General features: G+C 37.7%; 1 protein-coding gene across 2 annotated transcripts in view; it reads left to right on the top strand.

The window, feature by feature from the left end:
* The window catches only part of hcn1 (hyperpolarization activated cyclic nucleotide-gated potassium channel 1), a 78,147-nt gene that overhangs the window by 32,326 nt on the left and 22,729 nt on the right, over positions 1 to 23,092 (top strand). For both annotated transcript variants that reach the window (XM_075455862.1, XM_075455863.1), the window contains exons 4-6: positions 11,014 to 11,232; positions 17,481 to 17,627; positions 21,598 to 21,838. In XM_075455862.1, coding sequence (XP_075311977.1) covers positions 11,014 to 11,232; positions 17,481 to 17,627; positions 21,598 to 21,838 — 607 coding nt within the window. The remainder of the gene's footprint in view (positions 1 to 11,013; positions 11,233 to 17,480; positions 17,628 to 21,597; positions 21,839 to 23,092) is intronic.

The following is a 23,092-nucleotide window of genomic DNA, read 5'->3' as shown; positions in this document are numbered from 1 at the left end:
CATCTGCCATTTGGTAGTTTGGATCATAAAATTGAACATTTACTACTAACATTTTTCTACAACAAGCAGCACTACATTTACTGTTTTAAAACATTTGCTTAAAATCACATGTGGACATAAACTTCAATCTCCAGAGCTATGCCTCATTAGGATTTTTTTCCCCCATCATTTTTGTACCTTGGAGTCGAGTAGCTCTGGATGTTTCTTCACCTAAACATCTAGTCTTTACTCATCTACATCTTAGAGACAGCAACAGGAAGAGGTGAGGAAAGGAATCTGGTATGGGAGTTAGGACAAGCGGGGAACAAGTCTGTTAAAACATGTTTTTCAGGTGTGTCAAGGCTGGAAATAGGACAGTGGCATAAAGTGTCAACAGGTGGCACACCACCAGGTGCTGACACATACCCAGCTGTCGGTGTGGGAGTTGAAGATGAAAATAAGTACTGCTGTTCATGCGCGAGCTGTTCCTTGGCGATATGTTTTGGCCTGACCTCCCACGCCCTATTGCTTATGTGAGATGGTAGTGAACATTATGTCAGAGTCAACATGGCATACCTGCCTGGCATACCTTACATGGAGAATCCTACAAACCAGTGAAGGACTCCAAGTGTTTTGTTTGCTTTGGTCTAAGCTGTTTGTTCTCTAGTGCAACATCCAGTGGAGGGATAGGCTCCAGCTTCCCCGCGAGCCTGTATTGGATAAAGTGGGTGTACATAATGGATGGATAGATGGATGGAACATCCATTGGTTCTGGATGTCATAAATAGAACCCTTAGACACTAAGACATCATGTTGACATCATTTTCATGCTGTGACGACACCACTCTGTTAACTACCATTAAAGCACAATTAGTGATCATAACAGATGCAAGTAAATCCAGTAAAATGTAACACTTCAGTCTGTTTAATGGCAAATTGTGTAATGCACTCACTGGTCCACTACTGGAGAACATATTTGAAGTAGAGTTTTCAAATATCTGAAAGGGTAATTAGTGGTGAAGAAAAAAAAAAATGGGGATGTTTCTGTTGACTGATCTGGAGCAAAGAAACCCGCCCATGTATTACCAGAAGGTGGCATTACAGGCTGTCGTAGATATGGCTGTGAAAAATAAAGCGCAAGGTGTGATTATTGCAAACTGGAAACAAACTCTCAGAGAACAAGAAACAAACCAAACTAGTCACTTTGGCCAAATACAGGACAAGAATGGACAGAGCTCTTCAGGAATGTTGTAATTTTTCTTTCACACCAGCCTCTGCTTGCCATGTCTTAATGGCTTAAATGGCTTAAATGTTTGCTACATGTGTCTGATACCTTACTTTGATTGGGATTGTTGATTTCTGTCCAACTTGCACTTTACACTTGTTAATTTCAGAGGCTGTTTGGTTAAGTTATGACATTAAACCTACTTGGTTAGATGCAATATCGTGGTGTTATTTTAAAATAGACCTTTTATAGACCTTTGCCATATTTTACATTAACATTGCTGGTTTTATCCAGTTAAAGAATGAAACATTAGTGCCACAATATGACACAACATACACAATATCCTAGAGTGAGTCACCAGGTCTATTACCTGAAGTAGTTTGTTACTGGACTGGAGTTTTGTAGAAGATTAAATCTGACATGCTGGAAATTGTAGGTGTTCACTCCAAAGGCTGGTTGTTATTTCCCAGAGTAAGCTGGACTGTAGTACCTGATACTATGGTTATTTAAGTGTTAAATTGTCGAGTATTTTTGGAGACACAAGATAAAAAGATAATATATGTAAAAACCTTATTTTCCCTTCCCATCTTGTTTCACAGTGTTTCCTCTTTGGTTTATTGATTTGTTAATTTGTTTCTTTCATTAGAACTCAACACTTTTAAATTAAACGCCATTCAATTAAAGACAATGAATACAGACTAAATAACCAATGAACTAAATAACAGAAATGTTTGATTATCTTCCTTCACTTTAGTGATCATAGAATGTGTGTTGTTGCACATATGTAAATCAAACTAACTGTGTACACTCAAGTGATTTCCATTGTCATGTGTGCAACACATGAACAACTGGAGCTGTTGGACTCCTGTGTAGGAATCAGGTTTGCTGTGTAACATCTCTGTTACACATGTAAGATGGAATACAGAAAATTGCATCTTTCTACGTCAACACAGCTTTTATTTGAGCTCTCAGGGGTCGGCCCCTTTTGTCTGCGCTTTTACTTTCACAGTATTGTTCATCTTTCATCCTCGCTTTCTCTCCGTCTTAAGTTGGGGGTCAAGCATGGCTGCTCCTCCCTGAGCAATGTGATTGTGCAGAAGTGTGTATAGGCCTATTCGGCATCACTGATTGTAAATCCTTGCCTGTGGAACTCCACTGACTTCTCATTTCCCCCTCGTGCGACAGACATTTTTGTGCTCCACATGCATGTTGACTGCTCAGAGGCATCTGACTGGAGGTGCAAATGTCAGCATTCCTCAAAATCACAACTCATTTCCCACTCTTATCTTTACTTTGAGGCCCTCGAGTTGCCCAAGTAAGTTCAATACCAGTAAACATGTGTTATTCATGCAAACAGACATTATCCAATTCAGTATGCACCAAAACATTTTGCATTCATCTAATTTCCCACATAAATGCCACAATTCATCCATCCTAATTGTTATGTACACAAAAAGAGGCAAACAGCTTCCTCAGTAACCCAGATTAATTCATTTCCATCTCATGCACAACACTGGAATCATATTTACTTGTTACCCTGAAACTTAACAGCTCCTGAATTTGTACTGCATGTTGTTTTGCTTGCACGGGAATGAATCGGATACATTCCCCCTCTTGTATGCAAATCAATAATGGAGCTCTTGTAAAAGGCTAATTTGCTGCCCCCTGTGTGGCAAGATCATTTGCTCTGTGGAAAGCTATGGCCAAAGCAGCAGACTGCAAAAGAGTACAGTATGTGCGCTGGGTGGCTGATCAAACTAACTGGTTTTTTTTGTTGATACTGTGAACGTGTAGAATAATTTGCATGTACAGAGAACATAACAAAGATCTCTTTTGATTTCTCAAGTATCAAGTTTCCAAGGACAGATTCTGACTTTAGCTGCGTCTCAGCGGACTCAAGAGCAGTACCAACACACTGAAAGTCACACAGTTAATTTGTATAAGACATTGGAGACTGTTTCAAATCTTATTTCAGAGTACATGCGTGGTCAGTTTTGCTATATATGTGTTTTTCACATCTGAAGGGAAGTAGATCAATAGTTTCGACAGGACCAAAGCATTTGAAAAATGACAACTAAGGAAAAAGACTTTGAGGCAAAAGTTTAACTTTGGAAAGTCTAACACCTCCTTTTTAAGCAGTCCACTGTGGATTTTAAGATGTATTGTGAATTAGTGTGTCTTTGTAGAATCTAACCTCCACATATTCAACATTTTTACTGATGGTGTCATGTTTACTTCCAGAATTTGCTGGTGTTTATTGAACCCATCCATCCCTCTACCAGTGAAATGAGCCACATGTCACTGGTTGCAACAAAGACTAATAGCATGTCAAATGTACCCACGTGCTTAACAGTCGAAAAACTGATCTTTGTTTGAAATTCTGCACCCGATTTCTTTAATTGAACCATTGCTCACTGCATTCAAAGAACTAGAAAATTCATCAATCCATATAATTTGTTTTCAAAATGCATTATATTTGTTTAGATGTTGCGTTGTTATCTACTGATGCTGAATTCTATTGTGGGATGCAGGAAATATTTTTCTCTCATGACTCTTTCATGAATATCACAGTTGAGCAGTTGCAGAGCAACACACCATCGCTTGAGAGGCTGCTAAGTCATTCTTCTTTCAGGTTTCCTTTTGCTTTTATAGCAATGAAAATGAACTGTTGTATTTATAGTGGCTTTATACTTTCTAATGACGAATCTTCATTAATATCTATAAATCTTTCATTTGCAAATCATGAAAGATGTTTTTCTGTTACCACTGGCTCTGAATACATTTTAATCCTAACAAAAAAACTTTTTAAGACAAAAAGTATGTTTTTTTTAATAAAGGAGATCATTCATATTCAGGTTCCGAGACAGAAAGCAATCATAAATTCAAAATCATGGAGGTAAATTCAAATTTAATTTCAAAATAGCTTTACTCATTTCTCCTCCACTATGTTACTTCTCAATCTAATCATGCTTACCCTTCATCTCTCAAATCATACAATTAACCAAGAAAATGTTGGAGGGTTGGAGAGGTTCTCTATAAGTCAAGTGGTATTGTGATGTCTCTGCTAGTGACCAGCTGGTGTATTGTCATTGACACTGATGTGAGCAGACTGTGGAATTTCTTCCCTGTGGATCTATGCACAAGTAAAGGCCTGTGATCTGACTGTGGCCAGGCAAATCTTAAGTAATAAGTCCCGCCCATGTATGGGACCCCTCTTCTCATACTGCCACAAAGAGTTAGTGCTCACGAGCTAAATGTCTACATATCTTCATTTATTTTATGATTTTTCATCCTGTTACCTGGAGATATGTAAGGGGATCCTCTGAATGTCACTTTTTTTTAAAACCATGCGTCTTTGACCTCCATCTGCTCAAGATTGATGACTTAAAATTCAGTATATTTTTCATTCTGTTGTTGACTTGTGTTTTTTTTCCAACTTGGACCCTAAGAGTGAGGCCGGCAATGACTGTAGATACTGCTGAGTGGTGCAGTACATGGTGTAGGGCTGTTATCTTGTTGACTAATGGCCTGAGAGTACCTTCTTACTCTTTAGAGGCTGCATTTACTTAATCACCAGACAAGATAATGCTGCTGTCACTGTGCTGGCTCTGGTTTGGAAGGTGATGGGTTGTTGCATTTGTTTGCACGAACAGCATAAGGACATATGTTTAGGATCATGTGTGTTTTGTGAATGCGTATGTGCTCATATTAAGATACTGACAGCTCAGCAGTAGACGGCTGAATATTCATGACTCAGAGGCAGTTAGAGGCAGGCAGACAGGAGGTAGACACACACTCATACACAGAAACCCAGAGTGGCCTGACTACCGATGCTTGACCATCAGTCACCCTTACAGGCTTCTGTTATTCCTGGAACACCCACTTGATTTCAGTCTTTTACTTCCAAACCCTCTGAATGAGTCACTTCCAGCAGTGACACTTCCGACTCATTCCAGAGTTTATGAATTGATCAAACTTTTCACCCTCTTTTCTCTCACTTCCATCAGCTGTAATACACACCGGTTTCGTCTTAGTAAAGTATAAAATTTATTTTGTCCCTGTGTGAACAGCTCCTTTAGGACCCTCATCTGTTGGTTATAGATCCAGTTATCATGTTCATGGCCAAATACTTCCAGACTAAAACCTCTTAAATGTAAGATTTTTCAACTTTGACGAATGAGCGGTTGAATTGAATATTTTTAGTTAGTAAACTGCTCTTCATTAAAATGATTAAAATGTTTCTCCAAACAGCTCGGAGTTATATTATGTAATTGAAGAAAAAAACATTGTTTTTTTCTCTTCATCCAATTAGATTTTCTGTAGATATAGATCTAGGATGGCAACCAAGACAAAAATAAAATCTACATTTTCTAAACTCAAACATTTGATAATGAATGTTGCATTAAAACTAGAACTGTATTTGCCCTGCAAGCAGAATGTTGTTGAGTGGTCAGATCGTGTTCATTGCAGCAAAGCATTACATCTTGTTGGGCTCACATTTATCCAGCAGTATCAACATTGAGCAATGCCTCTGGGTGACGCTCAGCTCTGGGACAGTGGTGAATCAGCCACTGCTTCCCGGTCACATAACCATTTGCGTGTTGTGAGAGAACTATTGGAGGGTAAGACTGTGACTAATGAAATTAAATGCTAGGAAACAAGCTCACTGCTAAACGCTTGGCTCCATCAAATTTTAGAAACTTTGAAGCAGCTTGTAATTGAATATTAGTGTAGAATGGACTTTGTTTTGGTAGTGAAGTATGTATAGTTCTTTGGAGCTGTGTACTGCATACCTGAAGTTACTTGTTTTGCTGCATGTAAAATGTTATTGTTTTTAGAATAAAGCTGCAGAAATTTAATAAAAAGGCTTTGTTTGGGAGATTCATTAGAATCAAGGAGATTATAGATCTCAGAAAATCAGTAGAAATTTTAAAAGGAAAAATACATTAATCGTGCAATGACTCACTCTTTCATAAGGAAGACTTTATGCAACAAGCGATATTTAAAACAATCTGTCATCCTGTGAGATTTTGCGTTCTTAAATAGACACGTTAACATCTGTCCTATGATAACTACTGTACTGACTACTCAGATGTGCAGCAAAATGAACAAATTTCAGCAAATAAATGGAGAGAAAGTGAAGAACTGTAATAAAAAAGATAGATATATACGAATGAACGAATAAATAAATAAATGCATACATAAACAGATGAGTAAATAAGAAAATACAGAAATAAATAGAAAAAAATAGATGCATTGGCTTATTTGTGCTCATTACCACAATCTTCATAAACAGCATATACTGTTCCACTACTGACATGGAAATTATATTAAGAGGGTTGCATCTCCCACATGTGAGATCCCAGACATAACTGTCTTTACCACATGGTCGGGGATATGATGTAAACCATTCAGCTGTAATGGCATTTTCCTTTCCTTCTTCCAGTATTCAAAGATCTTATTATAATCCTCAACAACAGGCTGCATTAACCCAGGCTTCCCTTTTTTTTTAATCAGCGCTGCTTTTCTGTCTCATCAACTGGAAGTCTTTAGAAAGTCCGTCACTTCATAGGCTTAGAGAGATTAAGTATAATTCCAAAACTTTGGAATATGCAACAATAGGATAATATGAAGCTAGTATGGAAAATGGATGGATGGAAGTTTATTGTGAGTCGTGCTTAAACAGATCTCAGCTGAGCAGACCTCAGAAACAAAGTATCTGCAGCATTTACCAGATTCTGTTTGTGGAAATATATATGTATATATGTTTCAGGTTATTGTAAATTAAATCATTCATTTTGCATCAGAATAATAGGTTTTAAAGAACATGTATGATGCCACAGTTATTAAAGAATAGCAAAATTATAGTGACAAAACTACTCATTCAAAGTTAAGGAAGCCATGCTATCTTTAATTGATATTTATTAAATTTAATATATATAGCTTTAAAAAAAAAAAAAACTGGAAGCCACATTGTTTTATACCGTAACAATTCAAATTTAACATTAGTTTTAGTTTAATATTTATATTAGAATAAATTAAATCGTTTTTCGTCTTTTCCCTGATCCTTGTTGACGTCATAATTAATTTTATTCATAAGCCTGTAATTAAATCTTCAATCAAATAGCAGCTGCATCATATAGACTGAGTTTTAACAAATTTAGAAAAATGACATACTCACTGCACAGCACAATGTAATATCATTCCTCAAACCACTTATGACCCATACATACCATGAACCACTGCAGACATTCCTTCTTGATATCAAAATCTATTTTACTACCCACGTATGCAGGCTTACAAAGAATGTGGCGTGGCATTTGCTCCAGTAAGTAAGTGCACCAAACACATACAAGGACAAATAAATAACAAAGGGTGCAGTGAGTCATTCTAGCCCATCTGATATCGTCGGGTAAAGGTGTCATGGATGTCTTTTCCATGCATGAAAAATGTGAGTGCAAATATTGAACAGTGAAAAGTCATCCACCACACACATACTAAAATTAATGTACATATATTAACAAACATCCTAGAGCTATGGCCTCACAAATAGATTCTTCTCCAGCTATATGGATAGGTGTGTTTGTTATCTTTGTGAAAAGAGATTACTGAGTGTATGTTTTGTGTGCAGCAACATCATTTTATATCTGCAGATAGAATGTCTAGTGGTATTTCCAGTTGTGTATGGTATGAAAAAATGCGGTTACGTGTACGTGAAGGCAGTATTTTGCTGGCTTTTTGGAAAAAGAAACAATCAGCATGGTAATGAAAGTTGCTGTGCCGTTCAGGGAAGATCATTAGCTGTCAATTAACTTATTTGCTAAATTTTGTTTGATGAGCAATGTGGAGTCAAGCAGAGCGAACAAAAGGTGACTCATAATGATAATCTAGCCCAATCTACCTCCAGAGCCTGTAATTGTAACAGAGTTAGTAATATTAAGTACTTTTGTTGTGGTAGTGTCTCAATGAAGTGTGAGATGGCAACATTTTTTGTTTTCTATTATTTGCACAGTGGAGCTTTCACTTAATATTCACTTCATTGGGAGGCCAAACCAGCTTCTAAATATGACAGTGCAGTTCTTATATACCTCTCCTAATCATGTATTTCCACATTTCTAAACATTACATCGTATTTCCTTGTATTTTGTGGATGCTAAAAGTGACTATTCTGAATGTTGTAATTGTTTCACAACATGCAAAGGAAGGCATGTTGTGAAGGCGAACAGATATGTAAAGCTTTGGGAGCCTTGAAATTGTAACTGTCTGGCAATTTTGAGCCTTCTACATTTTGCGCTGTGGACCAACGCAGCTATAACAGGATATGCAGTGAGACTGCTTTGCATAATCATGTGGCATGTATGTTTGTAAGGTTAAGCACATCAAATCAAATTATTTGTAATGGGAAACATTACCCTGTATTGTGACAAAGTTTGGTCAGATTTGTTCTAAATCAAGTTTGAAACAAATGAAAATAAACACGCATTTATTCAAGCATACAACGTGAACATCATTCCCATTCATTTCAGAGCATTGTCCCCAGTGACAACTACAATTGTTTTATCCAACGTGCTGCTGATGTTTTTAGCAACAAGAACAGCTATGTGGCTTCCTCTCACCTCCTTACTACATGGGTTAAACAGTTTCCATGAGCCTGAAATACATTGAGCTGTGATGTCATGTAAGCATGTCTGGGCGCTGACGTTCATCCATCTATGTCCAACAGCAGACTGTCAGATGACCTCGGCTGACTTATATGTGGTGGCTCCGCGGCCTCACTTGGCTTTGTAGCTTGGAGTTAAGTCCACAGATTTGTTGTTGTACAGTAAGAAAGCTGTTTTGTACAATGTCAACAACAGCCTATTCTTTGCTGGTACTTTACCACTAATGTTGTAAACTCCATAATACTTCTAAACACCACTTCTCAGCTGATCTGGTGTCATAACTGTCCTCTTAAGATAGATTTGCTTCATAGTGTCCTTCATCTTTGTAGAAATGTAGCAAAAAAAAATTTTTTTTGCTGAGATGGTATACTTTTGGCCAAGCTGATACTAGAGTGCTTTTTACTGGATTACAAAGCAAACTATTTCTAACAGTGTGAAGCATCCAGATATACAATTTATGGTCTGAAGCATTTACAAACTTATTTTTTATTTCTTAATTTGAACAGGTTTCTGACACTTGAAGTTTCCAGATCTACAGATATTGGGGGATTCAGCAGTTTGGCTGGCAGGAAAAAGACACACTTTCACATTTGACGTGTTCCCTGTTAATGAGGAGTCTAAATCCTTCTGCTCTCACTTCCACACATCATGGGTGTCAAGGCTGAGACCGGGGGTTGAAAAACCCTTTCAAGCCAAGTACAAAGATATTACCTGGCAACGTTGATGTGTTACTACATTTTAATGGCATAATGTACAGTTATACATCAGAGTCTCTGCGAGAGATTACTCCTAATGAAATTTCTCGTAGTAAGAGGGCAAAATGTTTTCTTTAAATGGAAATAACTGCCTAAAGGCCAAGGCATAACGCCAAGCTGTTATAGGCAGTAACAATCAATGATGAGAAGAAATGCCTTAAATCACAGAGAGGCATGTGCAGCAATCATTTCTTCAAATAAAGTCCAGACAAATGCATTTCAGTCCGTCTCTCCTATAATAAAACAAATGCCTGACAAAGAGGTAAAAATCCTAAAAGTTTTCCACCTGAGCATTCCTAGCCAGTCTCTACATTAAAAAGGCTGAGATTTTTTGCTGGCACTTAAAGCTGTTCCATAATTTCTGAATAAATATCAAACTCTTAAATTTTCAGTTTGCCCCAGTCAATAGACATATTGTTGCAATCCCTGAGGTTAAATGTGCAATGTTCTTTATGTGTTCTGTATCACTTTTCTCTGCAGTAAGGATCCTCCTCGTAAAACTGACTAGACCAGCTAAGATTCAAAGAAAGATCTTAAATATCAACAACCAGGCGCCTACCTATCCTTCATTATACTTATACTTAAACTTGCCCTGCATGTTGTCTTAAACAAATTGTGGACATTGGGAACTATAGAAAGCGATCTAAAAAATGTTTTGAGGTCTCTTGAAATACTGGGTCCTTGCAGGGTAATGCCAACATGCTCTGCTGACCATGGTTGAGCATAGCTCTGGTCGAGTAATTATATGCTAGTTTACTCAAACACATAGTTTTGAGTTTTGTTTTAGTTTTGTACATCAAAATACTCCAGAACCATACAAAGATACCATTTGTCCCACTGTTTACACTGCTGGTTTATGACATCATTAGGTTGGTCAGAAGGGCACCACAAGGGCTAGCAGCTGGTAGGTGCATGAGATTGTAGACATACTCAACTAGTGTTGTATATCAATTAAATTAACCAGTAGTTTATTTTAGCTAGTATTTTAAGTGCAGACTAATGTCAGCAATTCTCATTAAGTGAACCGTATCCCTTGTCAACGTTGACTGGCTGAGTTATTCTCCAATAATGAATGGCTGCACTTTAACCTTACTGGATACATTAATACATAACAAGGACCTCGTGAGTCGAACTACAGATATTGTTGGATAGTTTAAGAGCAGGAGCACAAGATAAACCAATCATGTCAAGGGAACGCATGCCATGAACAAATTGCCTTGGTAGGTGTGGTATTACAGGCAAAGTGAGATCAGTAAAATGATAGAATGAGGGCACTGAGCTCTGAGACATGGAAAGTATGTTGGTACAATTTTTGGTACCAAGGTTCAGTGATCAAAGTAACTCTCCCCAAACCCCTCTCTCCATTTTTCTCTCTCTCACTGTGTTCTCGCAGAATGTTTCCTGGGGTAAGCAGTACTCTTATGCCCTCTTCAAAGCCATGAGCCACATGCTGTGCATCGGGTATGGTGCTCGGGCACCCGTAAGCATGTCTGACCTGTGGATCACCATGCTGAGTATGATCGTAGGTGCCACGTGCTACGCTATGTTTGTGGGTCATGCTACAGCTCTTATCCAGTCACTGGACTCTTCTCGCAGGCAGTACCAAGAGAAGGTAAGAATCATGCAGCGACACTAAAGATACTCGAGATTGAAAGGAGATTGAGTTTATATGATTTACATGATACTTGTTTTCAGTCATCCTTTTCAAAAGAAAGTGCAAGGTATAATGTCCAAATCATTAATGTTTTGATGTTGATTCAAGGTAAGTAAAGCTATTTAGAATATATCAACCTGAGCGATTAGTTCGTTGGGACTGCATACAATCCTAGACTTAACTTCGCTGTTCTCTCAGTTTCTCTGCGGACCGATGAGTTGAACTCTCCCAGATCACAACAGCTGGGACGATGACTTATAAAAAGGGTTTTCTCCCCCTCCCAAGCAGATCACATAGGTCAATGGGGTGAGGAGGTCCATGACACGACCAATCACCAGTGAACACATTGTTTTCTTTCCTTTCATTTCAGTGCCTATTACATCATTACAGTTATTTAATTCATTTGTTTCTTCACGTGGATAGCGCTTACCCAGCATTTCACCTGGTCACCATCTGTGATCCCGCTGGGGGGGCCTGGGCATTTCCCTGAACAGCCGGCCATGACTGATGTGCTTTGTGTTTGCACGCAAGAAGCCAATTTTAAATCCCACACTTTGCTTTATTTTGCTGAATTTCATGTGTTGTAAATACAACATGTCATGTCATGTCAGATCACTCTTACAATTAAAACAAAGAGCTGAAGACTTGAACATTAACTTGTGCTGTAACAGCACTGACGTTATCTTAGACAGAAAGATTCACAGATAGTGTACAGCTGGAATATTTTATATAAGCCACTTTTCAAGGGATGTTGTTTTTTCAGAGAGCAATGAGTTAAATTAAAGAGCAATTATACAAAACATGTTGTTTGTTTATACAAAACATGATGGAGCTGAAAGAATTATTCAGGTTTTAGAAAAGGATATTGCAGCAATGTCAATAAATGAATAAACTATTCAACCCTTGAAGAACTTTCTTTAAAGTTCCACATCAAAAACTTCTTCAAATTCAGTCAGCTCTGTAATGGCTGACTGTGCAGCCTTGGGCTCTCTGCGTAATAGGCACTTATAAGAGTTATGAAACACGCGAAGTCTCCTTATCCCTAAAACCAGGCCAGGGTGAGATTTGGAAAACTCTATTGAAACCCAGTCAAAACTGTGAATTAGTAAGACAATAACAGCTACACATGAATCAGTAATACTGATGTTATTGAAACAGTTACGGTTAAATGTCCACTTAATGTGTTGAAACAAGTACTTCAACCTTATTACTTGTCATAGTAACACATCTGCATGTACCATGCTTTAATATAACAAATGTAACCAAACCTTGTACAGGAGGTACCAGAGAGGAAGAGGTTAAATGATTTTTCAGAAATTTCATGCAGCATTCTCTGAGTGCTTTCACATTTGAAGAATTGTCCCTTAGTCTCATCCAATAGCAAACCAACATCAGCAAAGTTCACATCTCCTCCATTCTAGTTTTTATTTGCTTAATTTGTATCTGTTTCTTTTTCCAAATGCTACATGAAAATAATCATGACATATTTTATTTTAATTGAAATTGAATTGAATCTGATAAATCTAGAGAATTCTAACAAAATATAATCTGAGGTGTGCATTTGCCAGTGTACCAGCCTGGTCTCATGAAATTGTGTAGCTATAACAGGCCTGTTCATGTAGTGGGATATTACTCCACATGCTTTTCTTGTTTTCCATCTCATTTCATGCTATGCACAGTCACAGCATGACACCCTGCCATGTACTTTTACCAAAACCCAACCATTTGGCATATTATGTAATTATATCACTTAAAATGACATGCAAAAACTTTAAAATGCCCAAGTAGTACGCTATTTATACCCTTTGCTATTAATTTTGTCAAATTCAGGGAAGAGTTCTGTTCTCTTCTCTTAGATTGAAAAAAATAAGCATCTATCAAAACCAGCATCAGCCAAAATGAGTTGGAAAATATCAATGCATCAGATATAAAGAAAGCTCATTGCTCATACTTGTTACAAACAAACTATTCTAAATACAAAAAGCCAGAAACAGATTAAATTATCAAGACAACACTAGTTACAACATTAACCCAACTAACTATGATGTATGACAAAAACAACCAGCAGATCCTGACATTTGAGTCACTGGGTTTATAACCTTTTTTCTAGAAAGCAAATTAAAAGACAAATCATCTGGTTGGAGCCCTGATGTGTTCATGCTTGCATATACACAAACATACAAATTGACAAAAATCAGGACAGATACAAAAAAGTACACGTTATTTATCCTGTGACAGTTTGTTTCCATAATTCTTGTCACAGCATCAGCAGAGTCACCTTGGCTGTGACTATGACAGGACATGCTAAAATACCAGTTCATTAATTTACACCTTGCTTATAAAAGCATTTAGATGGTTTCAATTTATTCAAGTATGATGGCCCGACCTTGCCAGCTCCCTTCACGGTCGATGCAATCTAGAGAAAAGAGAAACCACTCCTCTGTGCTTTTGGCACAGCTTTACAAAGCTGCTCAACATGGCATTACAAAATTGGTATTACTGGGTAATTGCAGTCACTAACTTATGTGTATTTGCAAAAGTGCTTCAAGCAGAGCTTTATTTATAATTCAAAGCCACCCAGAATTCCCAATTCAAGAAATGGCTTAATCATAAAAAGGGTAAATTGTATGTTAAAAATAAATTCATTTGATCAAGCTCACACTTTTGCTAAAGAGGTTAGCTTAATTGCAATACTAGGAGTGATAATTATTAAATTGAATAATTATCTGAAAAAGTGAAAACTCAATTTTATACCAATTAACATCAGGTCCACTCATTAGCCAAGATGCTGGTTAAAACATGAACTGATGGCAGATCAGATTTACTCAAAAATCAAAAATATTAAAAAAAAAAAGAGCAAGACAAAGTGAAAGGCTAGTTGAAGAATGTGCTATCAGTGCAATGAATATTCTTCAGTCTCTAATTTATTGTACCAATTATGTAATTGGTCATGAACAGCAAGAGCCATTTTCCACTATGTTCCATCAAAAATGAATGACAACCAGTCGCCCAGACCAAGCAAGAGAGCGGTTTGAAGTAGCTGTTTGAATTAGTGACGTCTTATTGTTCAGTGTGTGATGTACATCTGCTTCACAGGAAATATGCTTAATCTACATCGCTTTTTCTTTTTTTCTTTAAACAACCCCTCCCCAGGCACTGAAGTGACATCTTTGAGGCTGGGAATGCTCGGTTTTGTGGTAGCAGAGCCCCAGTGTGTAGCCAGGTTCATCCAGGGCTGATTTGCTGCATGGCTGTGCATATCGCTGGAGCAGGATGAGGAGCAGCAGGGATGAGTTCAGGGTGCTGAGCCTCTAGTCATTACATCTATCTCTGCCACAGCTGGGGGGTTGGAAACATGGATGGAAAGATGGATGTGGGGGTATGCTCACAAGTTATTTGAGGACAAAGCGTGTTTGTGTGATGGGAAAAATTGGTGCAGGTAATCATTCTTGCCAAGTTCAAGTCACGATACAAAAACCTTTTTCTTCAATTAATCTTTTAAACCTTTTTGTTAAATATTAGCAATGAGAGGAGATAAACAGGAATATGGCTTGAGAGAGAAATGTTAAAAGGTTGAAGAAAAAGACAGTGAACACTACAGAGTGGAGAGGAGTCAGAGGAAAATTTGGAGGGGAGAGAAGGAAATGAGGCAGTAAAGTATGCATGATATCAAGACATCCTGCTGTGATGCCATGGTGCTGAATCACTGCGAGTCAGAGGACAGCTGTGGTGTCATTCTGCAGATTCGGAATTTCTGCACAAATACTGGTTCTTGTTATCCACTTTTAGCACTTGCATTAACATCCCTTGATGTTTTAAGTTATGTTTAAGCAGAAATATAAAAAAATTACAAAGGATTGTCAAATTTTCAAGCTCAAATGTTGGTCTGATTTGGTCCTATTTTTAGAAATAGAAAGAGATGGACATTTTGAAAAATGGATGAGAAAGGGGGATGAGGAGGATAGTCGGCAATGATTTAAATTACTCCATTAGACATTAACTAATCAACCAAGACAAAAAATACAAGTTAGGATTGATGTGAAATTTATGTCATTTAGAGAATTAAGTGAGAATGGAAATAAGTCATTATGAAATCCTATTAAAGCAGAAGAAAACATATCAAACCTAAATGTGCCCCTCTCTGCCCCACCTTGACTACCAAGTCAAAATGGCCTGGTTGAGCCACTGCGGACACTCTTCAGCTTCATCTGTCTGAACTCAAATATAAATCAATTTCCCGCAAACAAAACCCTGGTCCCTTATCACCTTTCTGCAGCCGGGAGTGGAATCAATGAGGGGGGCATTGTGCCTGCAAGTGTCTTGTCTCAGCTGACAAATTTCATTTTGTGGGGCTGGTTGCATCACACTGGTCAAAGAGTGTGCCACTGGCCGAAACTACCAACCTAACAGCTGCTGCTGGCCTCCCCTACTGCTCCACTATGATTACCAGAAGGAGTGTGAGAGCCACCCTTTATTTTCACCTGAAAATAAGCGTTAGGGCTGTGGATTGGATGGGAAGATTGTGTTCACCATCTAGACTATGGCAAATCTATGAGGAAACTGAGACTGATCAGAATAGATGAACTCAAGTACCTTTTCACTTTCCCTCTCCTATGGATCAATACTGCCTTCAGGTTAGTGTGGCCAGAGTTTCAACTCCTGTAAAGATTTGATTAAATACCAGAAATAGGACAACTCTAACATTTTTGTTCATGGTAGTGTTGCGCAAATAGAAAAGCCTAGTCTTCACATTTTTTTTTATATTCAAAGCAAAACAAAACAATATCTTACAATTTCAAAATGACAGAAAGGAAATCCACCCAAAGCAAAAGTTTTGACACTGTGCATTGTCCTTGCTAAGTAAGTCTCCCCCCCCATTCTTTATGCACGATTTTTTGGCTGTCTTTGTACATGCTTCTCTACTGAGGTCTGAACACAACAAATGTTTCAATTGGGGATCATCATTCTATTGTACAAGTCATCCTCATGTTCTACAGCATTTTTAAAGGAGCTTTCACGTTTTCTTCTGGAATTTGGTGGTGTTTAATTGAATCCATTCTTCTTCTAACACTGAAATGTCCCCTGAGCCGCAGGCTGCAACACAAGACCAGAGCTTCATTGACTCCTGGTTGTTGGGGACAAGATTTGAGGAGTGAAATTGTTCATTAAGCCTTCAAACTCCCATCACCCTGTTTGTCTTTCAGCTGACCGTGAACAAAGCCAAAATACTGAAAAACCAATTAAAGTCTGAGAGCATACATTTCCCCAGTTACCCTTAATTTTGCGTGACAATCCTTTCTAGAATCAAGCAAACAAAATTAAGACAATGATATTGCTTAAAGTGTTGTAAATGATATTCAATTTTATGCATGTTAGAGGCCTGTTTATTTTTCTACCCACCACTTTAATCTAAAATTACAGCCAGCCATTAGTTATTTTCTGTTGCATTTCTGAGTTTATAACTATATTTTATGTCTCACAAAAACAATGATTCACTTTTAATTGTTTGTAAATGTTCCATATATTGCCTCATGTGAAAAATAAGTGAAAAATTATGACACATCATCAGTTTGTAGGCAAGGGAAGTTGATTTATAATGAAGTAGTTTCAAAGTGCTTGATATATATTTTAACTTAAACATAAAAAAAACCATCTTTGCAGACACTGATAATCAATTTTCAAACTAAAACGAATCATGGACCAAAAACGCGAATTGATTAATATGAATGAATTTCACTGGAGCTTGCCGTTTGGTTAATTATTCTGCTCAGCTCCTATATCTCTACTGGATGTCAGGTATATCTTGCTGGTTCACATTAGGACTGGACCTCCTGCATGAGTGAGATAATCACAACTGCTACCTTAGTCTGACATAGCTCCGGGCCTGTTCTTGTTTCCTTCACCACCTGCCTCTCCCTCCCCACACACAGAACCAGGACATAGCACTGTGACTGTGAGAGCACAGCTTGTCCTCGATACAGAGACACAAATGTATGCTCTGTGAAGAACACAGTTTTTGTGCAGATTTGCTATTTAGTTGGGATCTTTACATTGAAAACAACTGATTTGTTTTTTTTTTACAGATGTATACCGATTATGGGACAGACGTAAAACATCTAACAGTCTACATATTGATACACAAAGAACTGCAAAAGTAATTACTAATCAATTTGAACTGATGCATGTGCTTTCTATGTCTCTTCCAGTATAAGCAAGTGGAGCAATACATGTCCTTCCACAAACTTCCTGCAGACTTGCGGCAGAAAATCCACGACTACTATGAACACCGATACCAAGGCAAAATCTTTGATGAAGACAACATCCTCAGTGAACTCAACGACCCACTCAAAGAGGTGAGACAGCTTCTCTCTTCAGACCATAAAGGGAATTCAAGCATCCACGCTTAAGAGTTTCTATTTGAAGGCTTTGATGTCAATTTTAGAACAGGTAAAAAAAAACCTACAGAAAAAAAGTTTCTGACAGGTTGGCATCACACAGTGTCTGACTTTTTATTCCCTCGAGGATGAAGTAGTGAATCATCATTTAGCACTCTTAAATGTGAAGTTGGTGAAACTGAAACACCAACACCTGTCCTCTCATCTTATAAGGTCAAGCAGAAAAACAGCAAAACTGACTTTTTTTTCTCAACATCCCGAGTGAACCCAGACTTAGAATCTGTTAAATTAGATTCATATTCATTTTTTTAGAAAAGCTTTAAAATTGCTGATTTATTTATAATATTTGCAATTTTGAAGTGTTACACAGATAAACAGCCACACAAGCTCCAGATAAACTTCTCATTACTTTTCTTTTCACAGAGATAAGGACTACGTCATGGTGTAGCGCCATGTATCAGCATATTACATAGATAATTATGCAAAGGGATACTGGAGAGTAGAGGAATAAACAGCAATGCAAGCATAAGAGCTCACAACCATCTCTCATGTAGCCCCATTAAGTCACCTGGCAGAGTCGAATGTGCTGCACAGATCCAGACGCTCATAAAGCATGTAGGGATCTAAGCACAGCGTTAACACAGAAAATTCTACAGCCTCAGTTCAGTTTGTCTAGCAAGCAAAGTTCAAATCTGTTGCACGCTGTGTAACAAAAGCTGACAGGTAAAAACAAACTTTGTCACAGCCAAGCAAAACAAGTTCACACTGTCATTTCAGTGAAAAACTCGAGTTAAAATGTGTCAGTTGCGGTTTAGCACATCATTCTCTTCTGAAAAACACTACCTCTAAACTTGAATACTGTTTATCTTCTTAAGACCTTTTGAATTTCTACTTTGGAGCATTTGGGGTGATCTATTCCAGCGTGCAATTTGACAGAGAAATAGTCATGTTTCTAACTTAGAATATGGAGTTATATTCAAAGATTCACCAGGCTGCCTTCAGCACCCTTCTCCCATGTTGGATGTTATTACAGAAGCCCAGAAGACAAACCAAACGTGCCCTTTTTGCCCTATGATCTGCTGGTTTTCGGGGTATCGTTTCCACTAAGACTAGCTTGTTAATTTCTTCTTACGAATTCTACCCTCCTTCAGGCCACCTTTTTAAAAAACAACATGACAAATACCAGCCTTAAAGTCCCGCCTCTGTGCATGAACTTACCTTTATTTGAATCCTATTAGGCTAAAATCAATGATGCACTTTAGAAAAACTAATAAATTGTGGCTTAATCAATTAGATGCAGCTAGATTTGTCACCATATCATGACTAATGGCTCCAACGTTGCATTGGCATTTAAAGTAAAATGTGTTTTGTTTCGAGAAGTTAATAAAAACAGTGGATATCAGTCATTTGGCATTCAGAAATGCGCTGATGCAGCAAAATTAAAACATCATCACTAAAATCAGATCTATATCAGGTAAGCTGACTGCGACTGAGTTACCTGCGTTGACCTAATTGTCACTGAGAGTTTACTCCTTGTGATGTGAAGCACGAGGTGCAGACTAATCTGGAAACAAATTAATGAAATTTAATGAAATGAAAAAATACTTTATTTATCCCAAAGGGGAAATTATATTGCATAATCAGCTCCACTTTGCAAAACCAAGGTATCCATTGCTGTATAATCAGTCAAAGCAAACTTACAAAAGTCCTTCCAAATTTAGCCTCAGACAAATGCAAGAAATTGTTTTGTTGTGAGCTTGAGCTATCAAGACTACATGGAATTTATATAAAAAACCTCTTTTAGTGAATGAAAATGGGATTTAATGGGATCCCTGATCTGTCCTCTACTAACATTTTTAGAGGCTTTAAAGATTTTAAAGGCAGGATTAATATAAAAACAATATATTTTATGATATTCATATCAACCTTTATATCTTATATAAAAGTCAACATAAAAAAAGTTTTCTTTTTTAATGTATATTTTATTAGATGTATTATCTGATAGTCAAGTCTTCACTATATTCCTGTGCTTTGTTTTTATTTTGACATACTATGAAAGTCAGTTGGTTGTTTAAGACAAGCAATCTATCACAGTGAACAGTTTGTTGTTGTTATGCCGCTGCTGGCACAAGATACTTGAAAAAAATAACCTTAAGTGTTACATTCAAGGATAATGTAACACAAGTGCCAAGGACTGATTGTTAGCTACTAGAAGCCATTACATCATAGTGACTCTGAGGAGCAAAGAAAAGCAACAAAATGGAAAACCTGACACTGGGGAAAACACAACAGGCAAATAGAAATACAAGACATTTCAGAAAACGACAAAAGAGAACACATCATTTAATCAAACTCAACGTCTTAACAAAACACAACAAGATTCAAAAGTAATTTTGTTTGTTTCTGTGAAATGTTGTCATGTTGATAAGATGTCTATGTGTTTCTAAAATGTACAGTTTTTCTGCACTGATGTGTTGTTTTCTGAAATTGTTTTTGATGTTTGTATGGGTTTTCTTGATAGCCATTGTGCTTTATGTTTCCTGCTTGTTTACTGGAAAGCTGGCGCACACACAAGCAAACACAACCACATTTGAAGGGAGATCTCCTTGTTGTTTGATATATTAAATCTGCGGTTCAGCTTCCATGTTGTTTGTGGATGTCAGACCTCAGACCAACTGCTGACCTTTTAAGGCAGGGTGCACCATATGCGCACATATCCCTTCCAGAGCGGATGTTATGTTTTGTTCATCTCCCTTTTAAGCCTAATGCGATTATGATGCCATCATTATCAAGACACGCAACAAAAGATTGCGTGTTAACAGAAATTAAGGCTTTAGTGTGTCCTGAAAGTTCTGGAGTTAGTTCTCTGTTTTGCAATGATTTCTTTTTAAAGAGCACCTAATGTCCCAAAGGGGCTAAGAGGGAATTTACCAAACTGTGCCTGCTTGCAAGTGAAGCCAAAGTGGCTTTGAAAAAAACAGATTAAAAAGACACATTGTGATAAATTGCATCTCAATGCTATCTTTTAGCCTGTAATGAGGTTAATGTAATTTTATATATATGAACATATATATATAAGTATATGAAAATGAATATAAATGTACATAAATATATGAAATATACTATGCATTTTGTTGTGCTGATAAAATATGTTAACAGCTGACACCATATAGCCTAACAGCCAGACTGTTTTGCTGCACTCTGTCCTCTGCAACCCCTTTCAATGCTTCTGTCTCCCTGCCTTTTATTCTCTGCCATATGACAAATCTTTAAATAGGCATAGCCAAAGATTGTTTCCCGAGAGGAATCCGAACTGAGTATGAAAAATGCTTACCATCTAATTAATTATTTCTGGTGCATGATTGAGGGCAGAGCCCCATGGCACTAGCTGACAAACACATCTGAAGTTGAGCTAACATTCTTAGCGTTGCCCTCATGTAGCCTGCAAACATTGCAGAGATTGGTTATCTTTCTGGTTATGTCCTCTTGTCACTGGAGGAGAGTTATCTCATATGGGGTCAACAACACACCACTGCAGATGCCAAGTGCCTCGGCTTTCCATCTGCACAGCAACAGAGATGCGTGGACAAACAGACAACAAGCTCCTAATCTCCTGCTGTGTCTGAGGGGACAGGATGAGACAAGAGCGATGGCCTGCAGCCGGCACCAGTGAGCAAACTCATCAGGATCTGATTCATGTGCCAAAAAGTTGCCTCTCAGGATATAAATGGGAAGTGCTTCAGAAGCACGAGGGCTAAATCAGCACTATGCACCCAATTCATTTATGTTTGCAGATAACTGCAGCAGAGAAGAAAGATTTGTAAGGGTGTTTTCGTCCGACCACATAACCATTGCTCATTTTTTCTGTGAATTATTTATGGCATGGTTTTATTAGTACCATTAAACACTTTCCTTTTTCCTCCACCAGGAAATTGTCAACTTTAACTGCCGTAAGCTTGTGGCCACCATGCCTCTGTTTGCCAATGCGGACCCCAACTTTGTGACTGGGATGCTGAGCAAGTTGAAGTTTGAAGTTTTTCAGCCCAATGACTACATTATCAGGGAAGGCACAGTGGGGAAAAAGATGTACTTTATTCAGCACGGTGTTGCAAGTGTCATCACTAAGTTCAACAAAGAGATGAAGCTGACCGATGGATCTTACTTTGGAGGTGAGAAAAAAAAAATCACTGCTGAATAACTGCTTTTATTGACCTTTGATAGTTTTTGTATGAAAATGCAAACAAAAAATAATATATGATGATACGACCAGCCAAAAAATATGATACTCACAGTCATGCATATATGCTTACACAGTAATATAGTTGGATGCTGTTGCAAGTTAAGGTATTGTAAATTCTCATTAACCAGTGTTGGACGTGAGTCAGCTTCTTTGGTTACATAACGTCTCATCTGGTTGCTGGATTGGGCCAAGGCACGGATCAGGCATCCCTTAGGACACACAGAGGTCCCTCCCCCACTCTCAGTCTCACAAACACATACACATGCATGAACTCTTCGCCTCCTCTATACATTCTTGCTGAATTTACTTGGCACTAACCACGAACAGCCTCTGTAGATGTTTCTTCTGTGTATTGTCAAAAGCAATTCCCTCGTTCTGTTTCTTGGCTGTGCTTTCACTCTCTCTTTTCCTTTCGGCGCGGTCCCCATCCCTTCTCCAAGACATTACAGATACCATTCATTTTAAAAATGTCAAATGTAATTTCATTCCACATTGTTTACTCTAACAAAATCCACAGCCAGACATCGTCGTGTCTATATGAAAGAAGAGCAAAGTTTCCTATTTTAGGGCTTCTTGCATATTTTATCTCTTGATTTCATCCCCTCAATGGGAGGAGGGTTAGGAGTCTAAGAATACCTTCACATTGGTGTGTCTGTTGAATGCAGCGTGTGTCTCACAGGCGAGCCAGACAGTGAATCAAAAAGGAAAGAGTCGACTTTCCCCCTCACAACTGCAGCAAATATTTCCACACTTGGTCAACATTTAAAGAAAATTATATCTTTGAATCTTTTTACAGATGTAAAATAACAAAAAAATCAGTAAAGAAGCAGCCCAGAGAAAACGTTTATGTACCCTACATTGTCACTACTCTGCAAAGTATCACAGCTTGTAAATAGTTTACTAGTGTAGCTAATTGACAGCCTTTACAATTCTTTAGATTAAAAAATTCTAGACCATTTGAGGTCTTTTCACATATTTTCAAGTGGTGTATTTTCTACTTGACACCATAAATAGTTTTATCCATACCAAAACAAAAAAAATATAGAATTAATTTACCATCAAGAGCAAGGATCCTCGCATTTACATATTGCATATTTTCATTTATAATTTTTTTAAATCGACTGCACTGTCTTATCGATAAATGACAGCAGTCAGAGTGCTCTCTGTTTGGAAAATCAGGCAC

This window comes from Odontesthes bonariensis, chromosome 22 (assembly GCF_027942865.1).
Source record: "Odontesthes bonariensis isolate fOdoBon6 chromosome 22, fOdoBon6.hap1, whole genome shotgun sequence".
In the NCBI taxonomy this organism is placed as follows: Eukaryota; Metazoa; Chordata; class Actinopteri; order Atheriniformes; family Atherinopsidae; genus Odontesthes; species Odontesthes bonariensis.
Note: the sequence above shows the minus strand (reverse complement) of the source record. Positions and strands in the feature narration are given on the sequence as shown.